The following is a 22,990-nucleotide window of genomic DNA, read 5'->3' as shown; positions in this document are numbered from 1 at the left end:
TCTTCTGAATAATTATTTTTTAATAAGGACATTGCTACCTTTCAAGTACAGATTTAAAAATTTCAAAATTATCATTAATTACAATACCTAAGTAGTTCCTACAATTTTTCTCATTTAGGCAGATGACAAAACTAAGCAGACAAGTCAGAAACACTTTATAAAGCTGCAAACTAAACACATCAGTGCCAAGATGTCAAGCAACAACTCTGAGGGAAAAAATTTCTTTAAATAATCCTAAAATGTCTATTAAATCAATAAAAAAATATAACACTCAAACATACTTTTCAAATAATTCCCCAAATTTCCTACTCCATTTTGTTAAACCGCTTTCTCTCATCTTTAGAAGCATCTTCAAAGTTTTCTTAGATTACCCCCAGAGAGCATCATTTAAATTCACCACATCAAAAGAAAAATTCTAAGGCTACTAACTAAATGAAAGATAGAATCCCACTATTAGCTCTTACCTACGATCCTCTGATTTGGGGATGGGGTTGGTGCAGCGTTGGCTGTTATACTTGGCCACATATTCACATTGCTTGAAGGGGGCAGTCTTGTCCTCCAGAACGTGTCTGATACAGAAAGCGTAGCCGTTGAGTCGCCGCTGCTTGCACAGTTTGGGGCTATACGAGCACAAGGGCTTATTGTCAACCTCAGAGAAGTGTATATGTTTCCCTTCATACATCACGTGACTCTATTCCTTGTGAACATCAGCTAAAAGACCACCACAAAAAAAGAAACCCAAATGATAAATCAGAGAGTGTAAGGCAGATTTAAGTTAAGAATTTCACTGAGGGGTTTCTAGCCCCACAGCCATACCTGATTTTAAATCTTCTGCACCATAGCAATGTTAAGAGAACCCCAAGGATACCACACTTTGGAATGCTGCAGAATCAAGATGATGCAGATTGTCTACAAAAATATCAAAAGGCCTAGTTAACAAAATGAAATAAACAAAGCTTACTCACCTTGAAAGTAAAGTACTAGGATACCACCCTTCTAATTGGATGGATTCTTCATTGTAATCCAACATCCCAATACTGAATTCAAATAATAAGAGGCATAAAATATTAAATAACCTTACCCCTCCAAATTGAACTAAGTAACTTCTCCTTTTGAAGTTAAGTTTTGAAAATACCTAAAAAAAAGGGAGTCTTCCACCAAACAAATGTAAGGTGGCAGGTCTTTTCATTTCATTACTGGCACTGACAGGCTATACCTATTTTCAGAACCCAAATCTCTTTACAATGCCAACAGATCTCAAACTTCCTTCAGAAAGTCTACATTTTTTGTTATGTTGGCAAATATTTGGCAATTTGTAACAAATGTTTCTATGAAATACAAAAATGAGCCAATTGCTGTTTTTCAAAAAGAAATTTTCCCTTCAATCTCCCTCTCTCCTATCCCATCCAAACTAGAAACTTCTAGAGCCCAAACACTCGTCACCCCACCATAATTCCATCACCGAGCTAGGGCTCTGCAACACAGGGCACTCCCAATTACACCGCCAGGGGTGTCCGACCTTTTGGGCGCCTCTGGGCCGCACTAGAAGAAGAGGTGTCTTGAGCCACACATTAAAGACACAAACACCAAAGAAAACTGATGAGCAAAAAAAGGTAAATTGTAAATTTAAGTAAATTTACAATTTTATGTTGGACCGCATTCATAGTCATCCTGGGCCACATGTAGCCCGTGGGCCGCAGGTTGGACACCCCTGTTTTGAAATACAATAATAATCATGGTTTATGAGTCTTTAAAGGTTTAGTAAGAAAATGGAAGAAACGACACAATACTCATTACCTCTCTAAACACAAAAGTCCCATCACTAGCATTTATATATTATAACACCAGATAGTCCACAATGAAATTGAATCAACTCATTTGTCCACTCAGGACTGTAGTGGGCTGATGTGGCCTAACACTATCCACACTCCAAAAGTCACCCAATGTCTAATGGAACAGCTGAGATACCAGCTACAGAAAAACTCAAGGAGTACTCTCTCCTTTACAAAACTGACTATGAAATCCCTTAATACCAGTGAATGACAAGATACATCAGCGCTGGAGGAGTCAGGAGATAGGTTTGCTCAAGTCCAAAATCTGGACCTAGTCACCCTGAACAAGTCATTTAACCCCAGTTTTCTCATCTGTAAAAGATGGATAATGACAGTAGCTATGTTATTGCCAGGCTGCTCCAAGGATCAAATGGTACACAGCATAAATATACTTAGTACCATGCATCGTTAAGCACTGAGCAAGTGAAAATTATAATTTATGTTAATTCTTATTGTTACTACACTCTACCTGCCAGTGATACAAGATACATAATCTGTATTACCCTTGAGAAGGATTTTACTTACTGTAATTGGAAAACAAAAACTCTGAAATAGTATCGTGGTTAATAAAAATCACATTTAGGGGCAGGGGGCAAAGGGGGAAAACTTGGGACAATAGTAAAAGCAAAACAATTAAAAAATTAATTAAAAAACAATCACATTCATTACTGAGTAAACTTAATCATACCAACGTAAAACAAAAATAATAGCTTTCCCCATTCACTTTATTAGGGTGCAAGAAAAAGTTGGGACTAAAATTTTGGATCTGGCTGCCCTGAAGGTCTGGATCTACTTCAAAACCCATGCAGTTTCCCTTTTACACTCTTTGGCCTCTTCATCCACCTGGCACACATAAATCCTTCATGGATTAAATAAATCTATAACTCCAAGGGAAAAACCACACTGGATATCAGAGAAAAAAGTAATTTTCAGAATCAGTTTGCCACTAGGAAAAAAAAACAGCCCATGAATCCACATGTATGATATTCTATAAATCGAGAAAGACATCTGAGGGCAGGCATGGAGGGGTGTGAAGGGCAGTGTTTACTTTTTACTTGGACGTATTCCAGAGTATACAATCGTATCTGTCGATTGTTTTCCCTTTCTTTTCAGACTTACACATTTTCCCCCTCATTTGAATTGGCCAAAACTACTGGAACAATGTTAATAATAGTGACCATTCTTATTCCTATCCTAGCTTTAAATGAGACTGCTTTGAGTCAATGGTAGGAAAACTGCTGACTTTTATCATAATGTATTTCCTGTTATGTTAAGAAGTATTAAGTAATTCCTATTTTACTAAGAGTTGTTCTTTAGAAGCAACTCAGAATGAATGATTAACTTTATCAAATTATCTTTTACCTTCTGAGGAGATGATCACATTTCTCTTTTAAAATATGGTGTTCAGTACTTCCTGACCCTGAACTCTTCTTACAGTTCTGGGATGAAAGCAACTTGGTCACTATATATTATTCTTCTGATGTGCTGCTGAGCTATACCTGCTAATTTTTAAGATATTTGTTATTTTGAGAATGGGCTCATTTCCTGTTGCTGTGCTTTGCCAGAATTGGGTATCAATATATCTCAAAACATAATTTAGAAAGTTTTTCTTTTTCTATGTTCTTGAACAAGTTACAAAGCACTGCAGTTACAATGATCCTTAGAATAGTCCTAGTAGTGCTTTTATGTAGTGAATCTGGTTTTCAACTTTATCTGCATACAATTTAGCAATGTGACCTCTTACATTTAATGCCCTAAATACATGCGATTTATTCTCATATTCTGTGTATCCATTCACACACTTATGTGGTGTTTGTGCTTTCCCCCTCTGTTCATGGCAGGTTCAGTAGGGGTTTCTCTGTTTCATGTATTTTTTACCAATATCTTCTTAAAAAAAAAAGAAACCAAAATCTCTTGGATTTATTAGTATCTCCATGTATGTTTTCTAATTCATTAATTTCTTTTATCTTTGATAATTCTTTCTGCTTTCTATCCATTTTTTTTTTTGTAACTTCTTGGGCTGACTTCTTCCATTTTCATTTTTCCTTACTTAGTAATTTATGAATTTTCCTGAGTACTGCCTTTAGCCATATTCCATAGGTATGAGTACCCAGAATTTTGATTATCAGTATTTCCTAGTTTATTTGGATTTGATATTTTAATTTTTCCTTTGACACAAGAGTTATTTAATTTTTTCAGATGGCAGAATTTTATGCCTTCCTTTGTTTTAGTTCCAGGTAAGAATAAGGAGCATAATCTGCATATATTTCTGCTTTCTGGATTTGACTGAGATTTTCTTTAAATTTCAGGTATTATTATCAGGGGCCTACTAGGTATTCTTGAAAAAAGTGTACTCATTGTTTCCAAAGCATGTTGTTTGTTATACCGTATGTCAGGGGATTAACGCCCACTGTGTTATTACGTGTTTTGTCTGCTTGCTCTATCAAGAACTGAAGGATAGTGCTATGAGAGATGTTTACGACAGCCACGATCTAGAAACAACCCAAGTGCCTATCAACAGATGAGTAGATAAAAAAAAGTGCTCGTACATTCACACAGCGGAACACTATGCAGCCATTAAAAAAGAAGGAACTCTTACCTTTTATAACAGCATGGATGGACCTGGAGATTATTATCCTAAGTGAAATAAGCCAGCCAGAGAAAGACAAATATCATATGATCTCACTTATACATGGAATCTAATGAGTAAAATAACTGATGAACAAAACAGAAACAGAGGACATATGAACAGTTTGACAGGTGGTAGGCGAGTGGACTAGATGAAAGGTGAAGGGATTAGCCAAAGAACATATATGCATAACTCACAGACACAAACAACAGTGTGGCAATGGCCTGAGGGAAGGGAGAGTGGGGTGCAGGAAATGCAGACATCCGTATTAGTGTCAACAGTGTAAATCAAGGGGAAAAAAATAAGGCAAATTAAAAAAGTGCTGAAAGAGACGAGTCAAAATCCCTACTATAATCTGATTTGTCTGTTTCTCCTTATATTTTTTGTTTTATAAATTTTAAAGCTGTATTCCTTGATATATGAGATTCATAACCACTAGACTATCATCCTTTATCATTAGGAAATGCAACCTAAGTGGTGATTTTTGTCTTGAATTCAACCTTCTTTGACACAAATATTTAGATTCCCATTTTGTTTGTTTGAATTTGCCAGTTTAGTCTTTGCCCATCCTTTTACTCCCAAGTTTTCTGAGGCAATGTTTTAAATCACGGGTAAGAAAACTCTTGCTTGCAGGGCAAATTTGGCCCACTGTTTTTGTAAATAAACTTTTATTGGAACACTACCCTGGCTAATTCATTTACATGTTGTCTATGGCTGCTTTCATGCGGTAACGCTAGAGCTGAATAGTTGTGACAGAGATTGTATGAATGCAAAACCTAAAATATTATCTGCTGGTCCCCTTTCAGATGCCATCTGTTAACTGGCTGACTTTTTTGCTCTGAGTATCATTTTCTTTCAATAAATGGGTTTAACCAATTTATCCTTTGATATTTATTTACATGGAAAATATTTCATCTTAATGTTATTGTCTTTTTTTCACACTGCTTTTAGCTTTCAATTCTATCTTTTTATCACAAATTTCATTATTCAGGCTGTTTCTTGGAAGATTTAATCTGTGCCCTTTAGATAACATTTCTTTACTGCACACTAAGAAAACTGGTATACTTTGCATTGTCATGACTGATCTCATGTTATGAATAATGAGAAAAATTTCCATTTTTTAAACTACCCATCCCAAAGGCAGCATTTTTTCCTTATATCATTTCTAGATTGCCATAGTTTATAACATTTTAATGCTGGTTCTACATTTACATTTATTCAATGCTAAGCACTAATTCTTTTTTTTTTAAGATTTTATTTATTTATTTTTAGAGAGAGGGGAAAGGAGGGAGAAAGAGAGGGAGAAAAACATCAATGTGTGGTTGCCTCTTGTACACCCTCAACTGGGGACCAGGCCGCAACCCAGGCATGTGCCCTGACTGGGAATCGAACCAGTGACTCTTTGTTTCCCAAGCCAGTGTTCAATCCACTGAGCCACACCAGCCAGGGCCTAATCACTAATTCTTTTAATTTACCTTTCAATTCATCTCTATCCCCCTTTCCATTCATCTCTCCACCTCCCCACCCAAGCAATGGTTACAGAATCCAAGCTATGGTTTTTCTCTTTGGAAATACATGTCAGTTGACAATATACTTAAACTATTGCTTGCTCGGACATAAAATTCTTGGGTCATATTTTTTTGGTCGACTAACTCTGTGTATTTTTTCCATGTCTTCTAGAATGAAAAAGCTGAGGCCAGCCTCTATATTTTATAGGGGGCTTGATCCCCCCCCCCTTTTTGACCTAACAATAAGTCTTTATATTTAAGGGCTAGAAACTATAATTTCAAGTCTTCTGTTACTGTGGGAGACTCAATGTTTTGAAAATTCTTTTCTGCTTCATTTATCCTGTTGTCTTCTTCAGGGGTATCAATTATTGGTAAACTAGATTTATTGTATTCCATATCTCTCTCTCTCATCTTAATTTTTACTTTTTCCATTTTGGATTGCTTACATTTCTCAAGCTTACCTCCAATATTCCCAGCTCTAGTGTGTATCTGCTGCTTTGAAAGTGACCTTCATTTCTATTATGACTACATTTTTCTCTCTTATTTTGTACCCAAGTTCCATCAGTTCAGTTTTATCTCTTTCTGTTGTCTTATTTACACACTCTTCCCTTGAGGTTTGACTCAATGCTGGACTAGTCTCTCCAACTCACAGGGGCCCATATGACATAGATTTTAGGGCAAGATAATACAGGCTTTGTTTCTCTTCAGTTCACTAAGATCAGCATCTGTAAGGCTGTCTACTGCTCATTTCTCCTCTAAACTTGCTGCAAAAATAGTATGACTGACTGTATAGTTTGTGATTCAACCACAACTCTCCTGCCACTCTGGGAGTCCAGTGAAGATACCACTTAGCCACTCCCAGTATTAAGTTACTAGTTTTGTCCCCATGGTGGGCCATCCACCTACTTGGGGAAAAGCTGCCCCTCTCACTTTGCCTGAGTTTTAGAGAAAAAAAAATCATCCTGTCCAGGCATCCTCTCTTGCCCTGGTTCAATTTTTACTATATTTAACAGCATTAATTCACATATTCTGATTACAAGGCTTTATTAGTTAACAAGATTGAGTTTCTTTTCTGTTTCTCATTCTTATTATTTTTAGTTAGTTTAGAGAGAACAGAGATGTCACTGTTCTGCTATCATTAACCAGAAATATCTTTCAAAATTCTGTACAGAAAAATTACAGGGGTGGGCAAAAGTAGGTCAACAGTTGTATGGAAAATAATTAACAAATAATACAAGAATAATCTCTGGTTCACAACTGTAAACCTACTTTTGTCCAATCCATATACTAAAATAAAATCATAAAACAAATTTACTACATAATTTTTATAACAAATTGCTTTTGTAATAATTTTCTAGTTTTTATTTGAAAGAGTCAACATGCTATTAAAGAAATTACTAAACTTGATTCAATTCACTCTCTCTGTTATTGGCATGACTCTAACTTTAATGGCAAGTATTGACTTATTAAACACTTATGAAAAATCCATCTTCCCTGAAGCTATGGAGGATATAATAGTAAGAGGCATAATTTTTGACTTTAGAAGATTATAATCTGTGAGACAAGATTCGTCCAAAAGAAAGGAAGTGAATAACTGGAGGACCTCACCCACCACTCTGAGCACACCAGGTCCCTTTGGTGCCACCAAACCTAAGATCAGGCTGCCGCCTCTGTCCAGAGTGAGGGATGTCCTCCCTCCTCTGGCCAGCCCTCGTCTGACTCCAGAGCGCAGTTCAGCCGCCATCTTGGGCGGCTTCCCAAAGGCTGAGTTAGTTACATGTTCTGGTGAGGAACTTCATGCATTTCCCTGTTTGGGCACTCACTGCATTCTATTTAATTGCCCATTCTTCTTTTGTCTTCCCTCTTAGAAAATAAGGTCCCAGAGGGATGACAGTTTTCTGTTCATCTTTGAATACCAAGCCCTAGCAGTTAATAGGCACTTGATAAGTATACACCACCTTCCTAAATAGCTTCTGTGACAGCAACTCTTAATTCCAAGTTGTTTGCCCAAAACAAAGGTTACTAGATTCACCCACTGATTTTTCAGTAACTTCTAACAATCACTAAATTGGTACTTTAGATAGTCTATACAATAATATCTAATTTCCACAGTCATACACCAAGAGAAAAATCAGAATATAGCTTTAAAAGTTTTGAATATTCTAGCATATCTCATTAAGTAACATCAAACATTTCATTAAATAGATGTCATATAATTTGCTATCCAATGTCTATTTTACAAATCATGTTTTAAAAATACAAGAATGCATTAAAATCTGCCTAGTCAACTTTCTTCTAACTCTAAGAATTCATTAATCTAGCCAATTGCCCTCATTCAGCATTTGCCACAGGTGGGAAAGCTCTTTTTAATGACCTTTATGCCATTACAAAAAGACATTTAATTTCAACATTTTATAAACAACTTTTCTTCAATCTTAATTTTTTTTACAACTGTGATTAATTTTTCCTCCTTTTTTAAAATTTTTAATGTTTTAAAGTCCTGCTAAAAGCCAGCTTTGTATCATTCTTTGATTCTTCCTTTTGACCAATTGACTGGTTTTGCCATTTTCAAATCCCTCTTTTAAAAGCTCAACTTAATCTTTATACTTACATTTTCAATTCCCTGAAAAATTCAGACTCACTTTATATACACCATAAAAGGCAAGAATGTTTGGGGGAAATGGCCCTCTGCTTTGAAATATAACTTTCTTCTGAGTAATATGTTAAATCAAAATCATTCTGTCTAATATGTTAAATCAAAATCATTTTGTCTATAGCTCAGTTGGTTGGACATCATCCTGCAAAGTGAAAGGTTGTTGGGTTTGAGTTCTGGTCAAGACACATGCCTGGGTTGGGACCCAGTCCCTGCTCAGAGCATATTTCTCTCTCCCTTCCCCTTTCTAAGAATAAAATCTTTTCTTAAAAAAAATCACTGTCAACCTGGCTGGTGTAGCTCAGTGGATTGAGCACAGGCCTTTGAATCAAAGGGTCAATTGTTCAATTCCCAGTCAGGGCACATGCCTGGGTTGCAGGCCAGGTCCCTGGTAGGGGGCGCACAAGAGGCAACTGCACATTGATGTTTCTCTCCTCTTTCTCCCTTCCCCCCTCTAAAAATATGTAAATAAAGTATTCTAAAAAATAACTTTGTCTGTAAACTTCTGTCTGTAAACAACTAGTCCTTTAGAGGTCCTAATTAAAATAGAGGTATTTTAATAGGTTTTTGTTTTTTAATTAAAGAAGAAATCATGACAAAAGCACTAAGGCAGATTCCAGGGAAAAGACCCTACATTTTTTTCATTCTTTATATCTGGCCTCCCACAGAACTTTATACCCACTATACCCACTCTACCAAAGCAGAACTTCTTTATACCCACTCTACATGCTTTCTCATTTTAAGATATAAAGAAGAAGCTGAATATATAAATGTAAAGTCCACACGCTCTTAATCAAATGTCTTACAGACCTAATATTTAAATACTATCGCATGTCTAATCCATAATAAAAAAGCTACACCTAAACTCTATCTTTTAACATATGATGAAAACCACTTACAAGAGGAAGGAAAAAAATTCTTAACTAGACTCAATTCATTAACAACTATAGCAGGTATTATCTTCGAAGTTATGGAAATACCTTGCTTAGAATATAAACGGATCTGTGCTCCCTTACATAGGAGAATGCAGGTAATTAAGCACTTCAACAGCAGATCGTACACCCTTACGTAGTTATTTATTACCAGAAAGCAGAAAGAACTATTACTGAGACCAGTCTCACAGAAAGACTATCTGCACAGTGAACATATCCATATACCGGAATTCAAGAGTAGAAAATATGGCTAGGTGTGAAATCTGTTTTAAATTATTATATGCTGAATTTAATTGGAAAATAAAACAATTCCTTTATATTGTTTCTTTCATCTTATAAATACAGAGGAATGAAGCATTAACAGGGAGAAAAATGAGGACAATAAGGTTTGACAAAAGCAACCTACAGCCTTCTCAGTCTTCCAACAGCAACCACAAACCATTTGACAAAAACATGAACATTACTCTCTTAGGGACTGCTGCTCTATCACCTCCACGTGGAAATCTATGTTCTTACTGTTCTTTTGAGTCTCATGTTACAGAAGCATGTTCATTTCACTGCCACAGTATTTTTCCCTAATTGCCATCTGTAACTTTATATTCTACCCCCTTTTAAGAGCCTAGAACTACAATATACCTTACAATTTTTAATACAGCATAAACCTAAATTCTCAGAATATTAGTTTTCTAACATAATTAATACAGGTGAGTATACTTATCTCATACTTTAAAGTCTTTAAAGTCTTTAAAGTATACTTATCACATACTTTAAAGTCTTTGAAAAAAGCTCCCCATTTTAAGTTTTTTATTTTAATTCAACTGCATACAGCAAAAAGTGAAATACTAAACAGATGAGTATATTATTTTTTTAAAAACTAACATCCCACATATCAACGTGAAAAGTAATAACACTAGAAATAATGAAAATCAATTGACGTGATTTGAAAAGATCAGTGAAAAAAACTGCCTATCACCCAGAAATACAATTTTCAGTATAAAATTCAAACTAAAATATTTAAAAATAAATCAAATAAATGCTTACTGAATGTCTACTATGTGCCATTTATTATTGGAAAAATAAATATGTGTTATGAGTTTAAATGTAAATAGCCTTTACAGTAGTTGAGTTCCTTACCTGGTTTATCAGAAAGGTAAAGGGGAGTTTATGCAGAAGTTGAGAACACACTGGCACTAGTGAGCATCAGAGCCGGCGCTCAAATCTGGTTCTCCCAATGCTAGGTCTATGACCTTGGGCAAGTTATTTAGGTTTCAGGTTTCTCATAGGTAAGGAGAGAATTATAATAGTATGTACCAAGTTGAGTCGTTCAGAATTAAATTAGGTATTTCATGAACCATGCTTAGCATGGTACTCAGCACATAGTAATCACTTAATATTAACTACTATTAGAAACTGTAGTAGTAGTTTATAAGGATTATTATCATTTTAATCTAGAGTCTGGAGAGCTAAAATGCACTTCCAGCTGCTAGCGGTTTTCTGAATGGTACAGTTTAATTCTCCGTCAAGTCAGGCCTTCCCAACTTCTTGGAGCTGTGCTAACAGAATCCACTCAGAATTCGTCCCTATAATCCATATTAAAAGTCTAATACTAAAAATACTGTCTACATCCTATATAGCATCTATATACCGATGCTCTTGTGTCGGAAAATGCTAGCAGAATGAGCAGTGACTGACTTCGTTACAGCATTTATTAGCTCCAGTTAATCATCCTTTGCAATAAATGCTTTCTGGGTTCCTGCCCATGCCACAGTGGCTCTCAATTGTTACGGAAAGCTACATTGCAGGACAAGAAGAAAAAAGTTATAGCTACAGTCCTCAGAGTTCTTTTGTTCTAAGAATCTGAAGCCAATGGCCTCTGTTGCTGAAACTCTACATACATGGTTTTATCCTTATCTTACTTGACCTCTCTGTAGCATTTGACCACTTTCTCTTGAAAACCTCTTTCCAGCTGCTCAGTCACTGGCTTTGGTTCTCTTGCCCCCACACTCAAGTGCTACGTTCCCTGGATTCTCTTCATCTTATTTTACAGGGATGCTAGGTGAAATACTTAACATGGGCCACCAAGATAGGCCAGGGGCAGACTTTGGCAAACTTTGCTCATCTAAAGGGGGCTGACTCAAACCAGTTCCAATAAGCTAGTGCGATTAAAAAAAAAAAAAAAAGCAGACTCAAGGTTTCTGCTTTTTCAAAAGAAGATAAAAATCCAAATAATCTCACAAAATATTCTGATCTTTTCCATGTCAGCAGTTCATGTAAGTTGTTAAAATATAAGATGTAGCCCTGCCTGGTACAGCTCAGTGGGCTGAGTGCCACCTGTGAACCAAGGGGTTGCCAGTTCGATTCCCAGTCAGGTCACACGCCTGGGTTGTGGGCTGGGTCCCTGGTTGAGGGTGTGCAAGAGGCAACCACACATTGATTTTTCTCTCCCTCCCTTACTCTCTCTCTAAAAATAAATAAATAGAATCTTTAAAAGAAACAAGATGTATGACCTTGAGAAGTTTATTTTATACATCTGTACCCTCATCTTTGAGATGGCAGTGATAAAGTCACACACAAAAATTGTGGGTCACACAAGACATTTCTATGGGTTATTTTAATTTGAAATGATTCTGTCTACTCTATATCTACCCCAGGACTAGATTATTACCCAAGTTTCAAACCAAATGTACAAAATTATGAATGAGTGCATTTTTCTGGAAAAGGGTCCATAAAATTCATCCAATTCTCAAAAAGAGGCTAAGAACCACTAACTAAGCCAAGTTCTTCTGCAACTTCAGCTGTCGTCTATCCAAGGACAATTCCCAAATCTACACCTGGTCAACTCAGGCAGCTACTTTACCTGCGGGACCAGCCTCCCCACTTCACTTCACCTCCTCTGCCACTGCCGCTGTCTTAATCCAAACCTTCAATCTCTTCTCTGTAGCTCTCTCACTAGTCTAATTCCAGTCTTTCCCTCCTTTATTCAACTCTTTGTATAAGTCAAGTCCTTGAAAACGCAAATAATTTATTTGGCCAAAGGCCTTCAGGGTCTGCTTGCAAATGTAAAAGGAATGCAAACTCTTTAGCCTAACACATAAACTCCTTAGGACCTGGCCAGGCTGACCTCTCCCTCCCCCACTATTTATTCCTATTCCTACAACTCCTACAATTTGCAACACAGAATACTCTTGTATTTCAGGTCCCACCTTCAGAAATGCCTTTCTAAAACTCTTCCCATTTGCTTAGGGCGGAAACACCCCTGGAAAGGCCTCACTTTACGGCCTGCCCCAGGGCAGCCAAAATAAATAGCTTTCCAGCCTCTGGGCAAATCTATCCCTTATCATTCACGATTGTAAATGTCAGCGTTTTTCCCTTCTCCACTAGACTACAAACTCCTCAAGGGCAGTGAATGTGTCTCTGTATTACAGGGCCCACAGTTAAATGAATGAAACAGCATCAGCTTCAGCAACTCCTACCTTCACCTACCTGGGATAAGCATTCTAAAGTTTTAAAGGAAAAGCTAGAGGTAAAGTAAACCTACCTTCTTTGACCACTAATGTACTTAACACTCCTTTACATTTGCCAGCTCACAGAACTCAACAACAGAGACCAGACTAACATCAAGCTGCTGAAAGTTTCTATGAATATACTGCCGCTTTTTTACTGGTACGAAAATATTTATTTGCCCCACGAAGGTAATTTTTAACATTCTATCTACTCACTACTCACTAGTATTATTAGCAAACACTGAATCAAGAACTCATTCACACTGAAAAATTCACACGGAGAATATCGAAAATCTTTACAGAAAAATAATATCTAAATGTCATGCACCAGGTACCATGCGAAAGGCTTTCTGTGCAATTTCTCATTCACTCAGCACACTCAACACAGCAACCCTATGAGGAAGGTATGTTGATCACCTTCTTTCACAGATGAAGAAACAGAGTAAGATAAAGTAATTTGCCCAAACCCCATAGGTAGGATTCAAGGCCAGATTGCTTCCAGAGCCCAAGCTTTAAACAACAAAAAAACTACACAACATTGTTAAATGGAAAATCCTAGGATTAAGTTTATGTGGTACGCACACACAATCACACAAAAAAGAGAAAGAAAACAACAAAACATTAACACTGGTTATGTTATCTCCTGGGATAAACAGGTCTGAGTGGAATGGATATAAGAAAGTATTACTTTTAGTCAGAAAACAAGCAAACAATGATAAGAAATGGTATTTAGATGGTGTTAATAGATAAGGTGGGCTAGGGGAATTAATATTTAAGGAACATCAACTAAGAGCAAAGCACAGGGGCCATCTCACCTAATCCTTACATCAAAAAGGGCTATTTCCATTTTACAGGCAAAGAAATCAAAGATGAAGTAACCCATCCAGCAGAAGAGCTGGGATAAGAACCCAAAGGCCAGGCAGGCCAAACATGTCTGACTATAGGATATCACAGTAACAAATAAAATTTAACTGAAAAGCTGTCTTAAAAAGAGTGTGAACCAAGCAGCCTGCCATCTTAAGTGCAAGGAGGGAAGAGAGAAAGAGAGGCTCCAGGTTTTAAGTCTAAGCTTGAGTGGAGAGCATTTTTGCAAGTGCCTCAAAATAGTCACAAGTATTGTCTAAAATCAGCATTACTAAAGTCAGGGCCCTGGGACAGAGTTACATTAGCATAAATTCGGTGGGCTTGGATGTGACTCCAACGTACATGCAGTGGAGTATCTGCTCTGGAGAAAACTTGCTGCCTCCAACTCACTCTCACCTACCCACCCACTGCTTACGAGTTCCCAAGTGTGTGTGAGGAGACACGGGGGTATGTGTCCACAGAATACTGCTAACTGCACTCAGAAATAAATGACCTCTCATTATCCGTACCTATTGTTCCAAACCTGTACAGTGAGAGCTGCTAACCCTGGGGGAACACCTCAGGTAAGAATGAATGGATCAGCATTTTTTTTTTGAAGTGACTTGTTTAATTTTGGGTGCTCTCACTTAGAAATTTTTAAATCCATCTAAACCAAAATTTCACTTCTCTAAAAATAGCAGTGACAAGATTTGCTGAGAAAAATAGTTGGGGTGGGGTATACAAATTTCCTTCTATGATCTTTCAGAGGAAAAACTGATAATTTCAGACTTATAAATCAGAATAAATATCTACTTTTGAAACTAAATATTTAAGAATCAAAAAACACCTTACCTTGCCAATTTAAAATTAATTCCGTATTTACCCTGTAGTCTTTTATTAGTTTCAAATAAATAAAAAACAAACCCCACCATCCCTTCAGGAATAAGTAGCTCTTGAGGCAGTTAGGATTAGGAAATTAATACAAAACTTTGGGGATTTGTACACTTACAGTTTCTGAAGCTTAGGAATGTGAAATTAAAGCTGTACCTTTAAAATACCAAATTATGAGTCAAAGAGATTTTTTTAACCTTAAAATGTCCTAAGAAAAGAGATTCATCAAATGATTTCTTCCAACCAATATGCTCTAAAAATGACAAACCACAATGGAAGTAACATCTTTGGATACACAAGTACATAAAAACGTCCAAGTCAATAAGCAATTTCAATTAATCAATAAAGTTAAACAACCATTAAGTGTAATTTGCATTTTTGTCTGAAACCCATATGATCTCAAATATCATGCTTTTCTTAAAAACAATGCTAAATGGCTGGACATCTATCACTGGGGGGAAAAAAAAGTTTTACTTTAGGAAGACCACAGGAAAAGACACACAGTAAGAATCTCGGAAGGAGTCTCACTCCCCTGCCTGACAGAAGTCAGCACTGACCAGGTCATGGGCTACCCACGCTCTGCAAGTGCCCGCCTTGGACGGGGTAACAGTGCTCTGCGGGCAGAGTGGGGAACACCTCTGCCAGCCAACTCCAGCCTGTCACCAGGCAGGACACACACACATACACACACGACATCCTCTCCTAGGTCCACTATAAAGGGAAAGGAGGGAAGAGAACGAAAAAGAACCTTTCCAAACTTGCCCACACCGGAGGCTGGTAGTGGGGGGCAGGGTACATTAACATTCCAACTTCCATACCAAAGAACAACCAGGAGGTTAAGTGTAGCCACAGGAAACATCCCATCGCTGAAAACCAGGGCATCTAGAATTGAAATTTTAAGTTTTCAACTAAAAAAAAAAAACTTTTAAACCTCATGGCACCAAAATATTGCTAAAATTGAACCCATTTAAACATAGAAAAGAAAACCATACACGATGTTAGCTAGGTTCAGTTCCCTGAGGGCTCTTCACACACCCTTCTGAGTTGCAGCAGTAACCCATTTCCTTAAAATCCCCATTTTTCTACTGCTGGGGTCGAATATAGGGTATTACATAAATGCAAATAGTTACTATCAGAATACATCCACCACGGATCTTTAAACCGTGTTTCAGGAGCTGCCCTGCCCACCTCCTCTGCCTCCTAATTTGTAATGCTTCCAAGCGTGCTGACAACCGGGGTCTCCCCCCCTTGGGCTCTGTTCACGTGCTGGTTTCGTCGGACAGTGACCCAACAGGACGGGAAACTCCGGCGTGTGGGGGCCGCTCCAGAAACCCGGCCCTCGCTCACTGACAGTCCTCACCGCTCCCGGTTCCCTCCCGCAAGGGGCTGTCCGGGAAACGCGGCTGAAACCCGAAGGAGTCGCGATGAAAGGGCGGGGGTGGGTGGGGTGCCTAGATCTGAAAAGAACACCCCCCCGGGTCCGGGGTAAGGGCTAAAAAGGCGACCAGGAAAGCCAGCACCGACAGAAGGAAATACCACCTGAATTTACCTCCTCCCTTCCCACCGCAAAAAGCCCAGTCACAAACTAATACGCTAAGAAAAATCCCTGGAAAACTTTTCCACACGGGAAGAGCAGGCCCTCTCCCCAGCCCGGGGGCGCCTGGGGAATGGGCTGAGTTCGCAGCCCGGGAAGGGCTCGCCGGGGAGTGGGGTGGGGCGCGGGCGAGGGGTGCAGGGGCGGAGTACCTTCAACGGACAGGAACTGGCAAAGAGTTTCAAAATAGCCGAGTGCTCTCCCCCACGCCCTCGGGGGTCGCGAGCGCTAGGACCAGGGCTCCCCGAAAGGAGGACAGCCCCCCCATTCGGGCCTAAAAGGAAACTTTCCGGGCCGCGGCTGCACCTGACTCCTCACCGCCCCGCCACCCCACCCCACGCCCGCCTGGCCGCCTGCCCCGCCCCGGCCAGGCCGCCCAGAGCGCGGAGGAGGGGGATAAATAAATTTAACTATTACCGGAATGGGGGAGGGGCGTCTGAGGGAGACCCGGGGAAGGGGAGGGTGGGCGCTCGGGGGTGGGCACCGGTTCCGCACTCCTAGGCCCCGACGCCCCTGTCCCGGAAACCCGGGCCTGCCGCCGGTCGGGAGGACCTCCGGCCAGCGCAAGACTCGACCCCGTGGCGCCGCCGTCCCGCCCGGGGGGCCTCGGGGTCCCGCGGGGGCGCGGGGAGGCCCCGGCGAGGGGGTAGGGTGCGGTCGCCGCGGGGCCCGCCGCCCGAGGCCTAGCCGGCACCCCCACCCCGCCCCACACCCCCACCCCGGCCCGGGTAGGCCGCGCCGCTCGCCCCGCTCCGGCCCCGGCTGGACCCCGGTGCGCCCGCCCGCCGTCGCTGCCTGCGGGCGCCCCAGAGGCCCCGAGGTTCCCAGCCCCCGCCACCCCGGCGCCGACCCCTCTCACCCCTCCATCCTGTGTCCGGGGCCTGGCGCAGGCCGGCGAATCCCCGGTCTCACGTAAGCGCGCTCGCCGCCCGCCCTGCCTGCGCGGCCCAGCCCGCCGCCTTACGGGAGCCCGGGGATGTGGGCCGGGCCTGGGGCCGCCTCTGCTTACCTTTCAGCTGCTTTTTTTTTTTTTCTCCTTCCCCCCTTTTCCCTCGGCTGGGCTGACAGATCTGAGAGGCGCTGGCAATGGACTAGGAAGCTCGACTGTCGCTGCTACTGCTCCCCACTAGGCTCCGGCGAGAGCCTTTCCCTGTCAAGCAAGAGGGGTGAGGATCATATTTTTATTTTGGAAAGTAAAAAGTGCTCCCAGGGTCGGTGATTATTAAGGGGAAATCCCTGAATATACTCTCCAGCCAAGGAGGCAGGGCTGTGGGGCTGCACAAGAAGAGGCAGCAGCCTCCTACAGCACCACTACAGGCACTGCGAGGACATAACACCAGAGAGCCGCTCCTCTGCCCTCCGAAACGACAACTTTCCTACCATCTTGGAGGCAGAGGAAAGGGGGGCCGGGGGGAAAAGTGCACCCGCTCCCGATAAAGTACAAATTTCTACTTCTCATCTCTGGAAAAAAGTCCACGCCGGCCGTCTACACCAGCGCCTGGGGGGACAAGCGGGGAAGAAACTGGGGGTGCTTGAGAAACGTTTTCATTTGCACCAGGGGGAAATATGTTTCTGCATCTTCTGATGGAAAGAAATCTTACAAGACCCAGGTTTTCCGGTGATTATTGTTTTCTATTTTCTGTTTTTCCCGTGGTAGTGACGGTGGTATTTTAATTTTTTTTTTCAGGGTCATAACGATTTTTCTCCATTACAGATCTAAGTTCTGTGTCTGGTGGTCAGTTTATAAATTTGTACTTCAAGAGACTTCAGAGCCACTTTGTCTATTTATCTATTTATTTATTTGTATGTTTTGTATATATAGATATTTTTCTTATATATAAAATTTTGTGTTATATATTCCCCTCACAACTGAGATTGCTGCAAGACAATTGTAAAGGATGTCTTTTGTCTCCTTTTCTCAAAGCAATGTAAATAAAACCTATTGACTGCCCAGAAAGGCATGATATAGCTGTTTATTTTTCACAGTGCAAATAAAGGCAGAGGTCACTGAGGGGTTAAATACAACTTAAGTACAATTGACCACGTTTCTGGAAATAATCCTAATTCTGTTATGGTCTGCCCATGAAGAAAGGTTACTGTAAAGCTGGAAATATATTTTAAGGGCAGCTTTAGATTTTAAGTAAAATTGTCTATTGGCAATTCATTATATGCAGGCATTTTACTTTTTTAATTTATTTAAATTTTTTAAGGTTTAAATCTTTGGTACATTACACAGGTTGCTGTCTACTTCCTGTTGTGTCACAGAATGGAGAGATGTCTGTTTGTTCAAGTTGAAATGTCTGTTCAGAACTTCCAGTGTGCTGCCAGCCTGTGTAAATTACTTTTAATATATTGCAATAGATGTCATCAATCCTTTTTATTTAGCCAACCTTAGCAGATAAATAGAATCCAAGTTACCGGATGCTGAGGGAGCACAGAGTTGAGAGAGAGAAAGGTGCTGCCCACTAAAACAGTTCCCATAGAACTCTTACTGGACGAGAGTGAATTCCAGAGAGATTTTCCTATTTTTGTGAGAAAGAGAAGAATATTAGAAAATAACCAGAGGATCTTTTTTTTTCTACAGAGAATGCTGAATCTTATACTTAGTTTATTTTTCTGACACACGTTGACTAATCTAGTGGGAATTAATTTATAATATTACCGCCTTGAACATCTTTCATTTAAAATTTATTACAAGGCATTTAAAAATAACTGATTCTACTTCAAAATGTTTATTTTTTGACCTTACAGATTTGGAATATTAACGTAAGTTCAGATAATGCATAAGTGAGTTTAGACAATGCATGTATCATTTTACATGTTTCGTGCTGACCCGGTCTTTATCACCTAAATTTGAATACAGTACTCGAATCGTTGAGGTTTTCTTTTGCGATTGTTTTTCTTTCTCTGGTAGAAGAATGTGAAGTAATTAAAATTAATTAATTTCCATCATCTTGGAAACTTGGGTTGGGAAGTTATGTTCTGTTGACATTTTTTAAGAACAGTTGTAGATCAAACACATTGGTCATAACAAGGAAATTACTGCTCTTCATGGAGAACTCTAGTGGACTTGAAAAGCGTGTTTCTCAACAACGTGTTCCTTGTGTGTGACATGATTGACGGTTTGAATTTTTTAAGAAACTAAGATGTGTTTGCTTTAAGCCGACTGCATCCTTTTATGCAGCCTCTCTGGTGACCAATAAACTTGTTTGCATGCTGTGTATCTGGGATAGGGACATGGTGGATAATCTTAGCATTTCAGTGTCTTTCTCTGTATAAGCCTTGACTTGGGAAACTATAGCCCAGCCAAGAAAGAAATCCCACCTTATTTGCAATATTGGTGAATTTGATTGGTCAACATTTTATTTCAGTTGATGATTGAACTTATTTCAATTGCTTTGTCTTTTTAATTCCTAGAAGCTGCAGGTGCTAACAAAACTACTGACATAATTAAGCGTAAATAACCCTATGTTTGACCAATAAAATTCCAAGTACTCAAACTTGGCTAACATTATTGAGCACCTAATGCATCTTTGTAACCTCTCTGGATACTTTTATGCATGTGCTCTCATTTAATTACCCCAAGAGCTCTAAAAACTATTGTTTTTCTTTCCTTTCTCTCCTCCTTTCTCTTTCTTGATCCTTTTGAATACAGTTGGGATAACTGTCTTCACTTTCAAAGAGTGTAGACCTACTTGGCCCTAAAGCTTTCGAGTAAGATTCCAAATCCCCCTCATGCTGTCTATTCCACGGTGCCTTCCATAGCTCTGTGCTGTATATCTGGAAATGCTGAGTTCCTGCCATATATTCTTTGCTAAAAACAGACTTTGAGTACCCAGCAGTGGGAGACTTCTTCATTCATTAGTGTCGGCCAGTGGCTTACTTCACCTTTGTGAAGCCTAGTACCTAAGTCTATACAGTGTTTTCAGGAATGCAAAAAATAATAATATATTTTTCAGCTGAAATGCATTGCCTTTATTGGCAAATATTTGCAGACAGAATCTCTGAGTGTTTAAATAGACACTGACAGCAGACATGGTTATACAAATTTGGTGGGATTTTTATTGGAGGGAAGGAGAGGACTCGGGTTGTAAATACAAACCTTCTCTCGTCATACAAATGTCTTTTCTACCATTTGTGAAGGCAGACTCTAAAGTCATACCAAGAGTCCCTAGCTAATGTAAAAGCTCCCAAGGAGGTGAAAAAGTAGAAGTGAAGTATGTACAGAGGCTAAAGTTTTTAAAACCCCACTATTCTGATGGCTATAGAAACAATTTTTTTTTTTTTTCACTCTAAGCATTTCTGTTTTGGAAACACTTGTTGGTAATGTTTCTAACCTAAAACAAAGATTTTGGTTTTATTGTGGTTACTGTGCCCTGCAAGGAAATGTTTCTGAGACAAGCGTTGTATTTGACAGATACCCACTTCATAGCTTCTGATTATTCGTGTGAAATTTGTGTAATATACATTCGGTTATAGTCAAAACACATGATCAAGTAATCTCCCAAGTTCTAACACCTACTCTGGGGCACTGAGACCTAGGAACTACTTTTACCACCTGATGCCAAGTCAGAAACCAAGAAAGAAAGTGTTTTGTTTTTTTTTTTTAAATCACACACAAGCCAAAAAGACACCCTCTGGGAACCAGATGGTTGCTTGCACCAGCAGGGGCAACACGTGTCCCTGGTATCATTTCACTGCCCTCTGGTCACAGGGCAGGCAGAGAATGTGATGTCGCAGCCTAGGCTATAAGCATTCTTGGGCCATTCTCCTTACTCGTATCCTTAGGCTAAGGAAAACAACTTTCCAACTGAAGTCATGTTCTAAGTAATGATTAGTGAAAAGGAATACCCTAATGCAGTATTAAAGATTGGATTTGGATAGAATTCTAAGTGATAGCTTTTTCTGTAATTTATAATGAAAAAACCTGTGTCCCAGAAGGGGTGATTAGGTAAAACATTGTAAGAAGAGAAATCCATAGAGTCCTCAGAATAATAGAGTTCAACGCAAAGGTGACACTGTTCATTTCTGTCACATTCCTGGTTAAGCAAGCTTTTGTGGGCCCTCTGGGAACTTAACCACTATTTCCATGGGAAAATAAATTCCAGGTTCCAAACAACTGATTTACAATAATGTCTGGAACCCAGCCCATTTGCAAGTTTGGACTTCCTGTACTATAACGTCTTTGCCATATATTTGTTACTGACTTCAAGAATTGAATAGTAAGGCTGGGAAAAGGTGGGAAAATCCTCTCATTCAATTAAAATAAGGAGTAACTATTAACACAATTCAAACATTTGAAGGTTTTATTTATTTTTAGAGAGAGGGAGAGAAACATCGATCAGCTGCCCCTTGCGCACTCCCAAATTGGAACTTGGCCTGCATCCCAGCCATGTGCCCTGACCGGGAATTGAACCAGTGTCCTTTTGGTCCACAGGCTGATGCTCAGTTCACTGAGCCACACCAGCCAGGGCTCAGTTTTATTTAAATTCAAGTAAGAAAGCTTATCAGATATAAAAATGGCAAGGCTATAGTTATAGTACACCAGGAAGGAAAAAAAGACTGCAGTCAGTAACTAATAATTGTATAATTTGCCTTAATTGTATATATTGGTGTTTCTATTTTATGCATATCTGGGTGCTCTATTATGTTAGAGTATATATTTGCATTTTGTTCTATTCTTAAGGAAAACCAGAAAGAAATGAGGGGACCAAAGTAGATAAGACTCTATTACAATTTACCCAACCTTGTCCATTAGCCTGATGCTGTTTTTCCCGACTGAGCAAGCCAGGACATCTTTGTCTTGATGCCCCTATTCTCCGCTCTGCCAGTTAAAGCCCACCCTGCTTGGATGCCCTGCTCAAAGTCTTGTCCCAGAAGCCTTCTGGTGCCAACCTGATTCTACATTGACCTTATTCTTTAAGACCTCATATTGTTTTCTTGGTTTTGTGGAAATGGGGGGTGGTTTCTTACCGGTGTTCCTCTTATGCAAGGGGTGCTGTGTGGTTAAGAGCTCAATCTCTAGTCAAGGCCATCTGGCTTAAAAAACTAGGCTCTACCACTTTTTGGTGACCCCTGGGCAAGCTGCTTAACTTCTTAGCTTCCTCGTTTGAAAAAAACAGGGATAATAATAATACCCACCTCACTGTGTTGTTGCGAGGATTAAACGGCATAGTGCACATATGGCACGAGGCAGGGTCTTTAGCACATACGTGCTGTGTTAAGCTCAGCTGCTTTATTTGGATGCTTGCCAATAAACACCTTACAGGCAGTACAGCTCAAGGTCAGGGAGTATTGTTTTGTTTGTTTTGTTTTTAAACAGAACCAAGACAGTAGACTTAGCAATAGTCACAAGTTGAATTCAACACACACAAAAAATGAAAGAGGACTATATAGCATACCAGATGTCTTCATTAAAACAGAAACAGTCCACTGATTTTTTTCCCCAGATATTTTTGAATACCCAGATAGTTGAAAGTCTGCAGCAAAGAACCTTAAATTTAGCTGAGCTTTTGGTGTCCTTCAGACTCAATCACAATCTTAAAAAAATAGAAAGTGGAGGTACAGGAAGAGCATTTACAGAATATATAACAGGAGAATATTAT

General features: G+C 39.5%; 1 protein-coding gene across 1 annotated transcript in view; it reads right to left on the bottom strand.

The window, feature by feature from the left end:
- INO80D (INO80 complex subunit D) overlaps nucleotides 1–17,380 on the bottom strand; it is a 69,099-nt gene extending 51,719 nt beyond the window's left edge. Inside the window, exons 1-3 of the mRNA XM_045851360.1 lie at nucleotides 17,245–17,380; nucleotides 817–909; nucleotides 465–711 (exon numbers count right to left, since the gene is read on the bottom strand). Of these exons, the coding sequence (XP_045707316.1) occupies nucleotides 465–682 (218 nt within the window). The 5' untranslated portion in view covers nucleotides 683–711; nucleotides 817–909; nucleotides 17,245–17,380. The remainder of the gene's footprint in view (nucleotides 1–464; nucleotides 712–816; nucleotides 910–17,244) is intronic.
- Nucleotides 17,381–22,990: the final 5,610 nt, after the last annotated feature.

The sequence above is a fragment of the Phyllostomus hastatus genome, unplaced genomic scaffold (genome assembly GCF_019186645.2).
Source record: "Phyllostomus hastatus isolate PE091 unplaced genomic scaffold, TTU_PhHast_1.1 phas_contig_137, whole genome shotgun sequence".
Taxonomy (NCBI): Eukaryota; Metazoa; Chordata; class Mammalia; order Chiroptera; family Phyllostomidae; genus Phyllostomus; species Phyllostomus hastatus.
The sequence above is the reverse complement of the archived record's forward strand: the minus strand, read 5'-3'. Positions and strand labels throughout refer to the sequence as shown.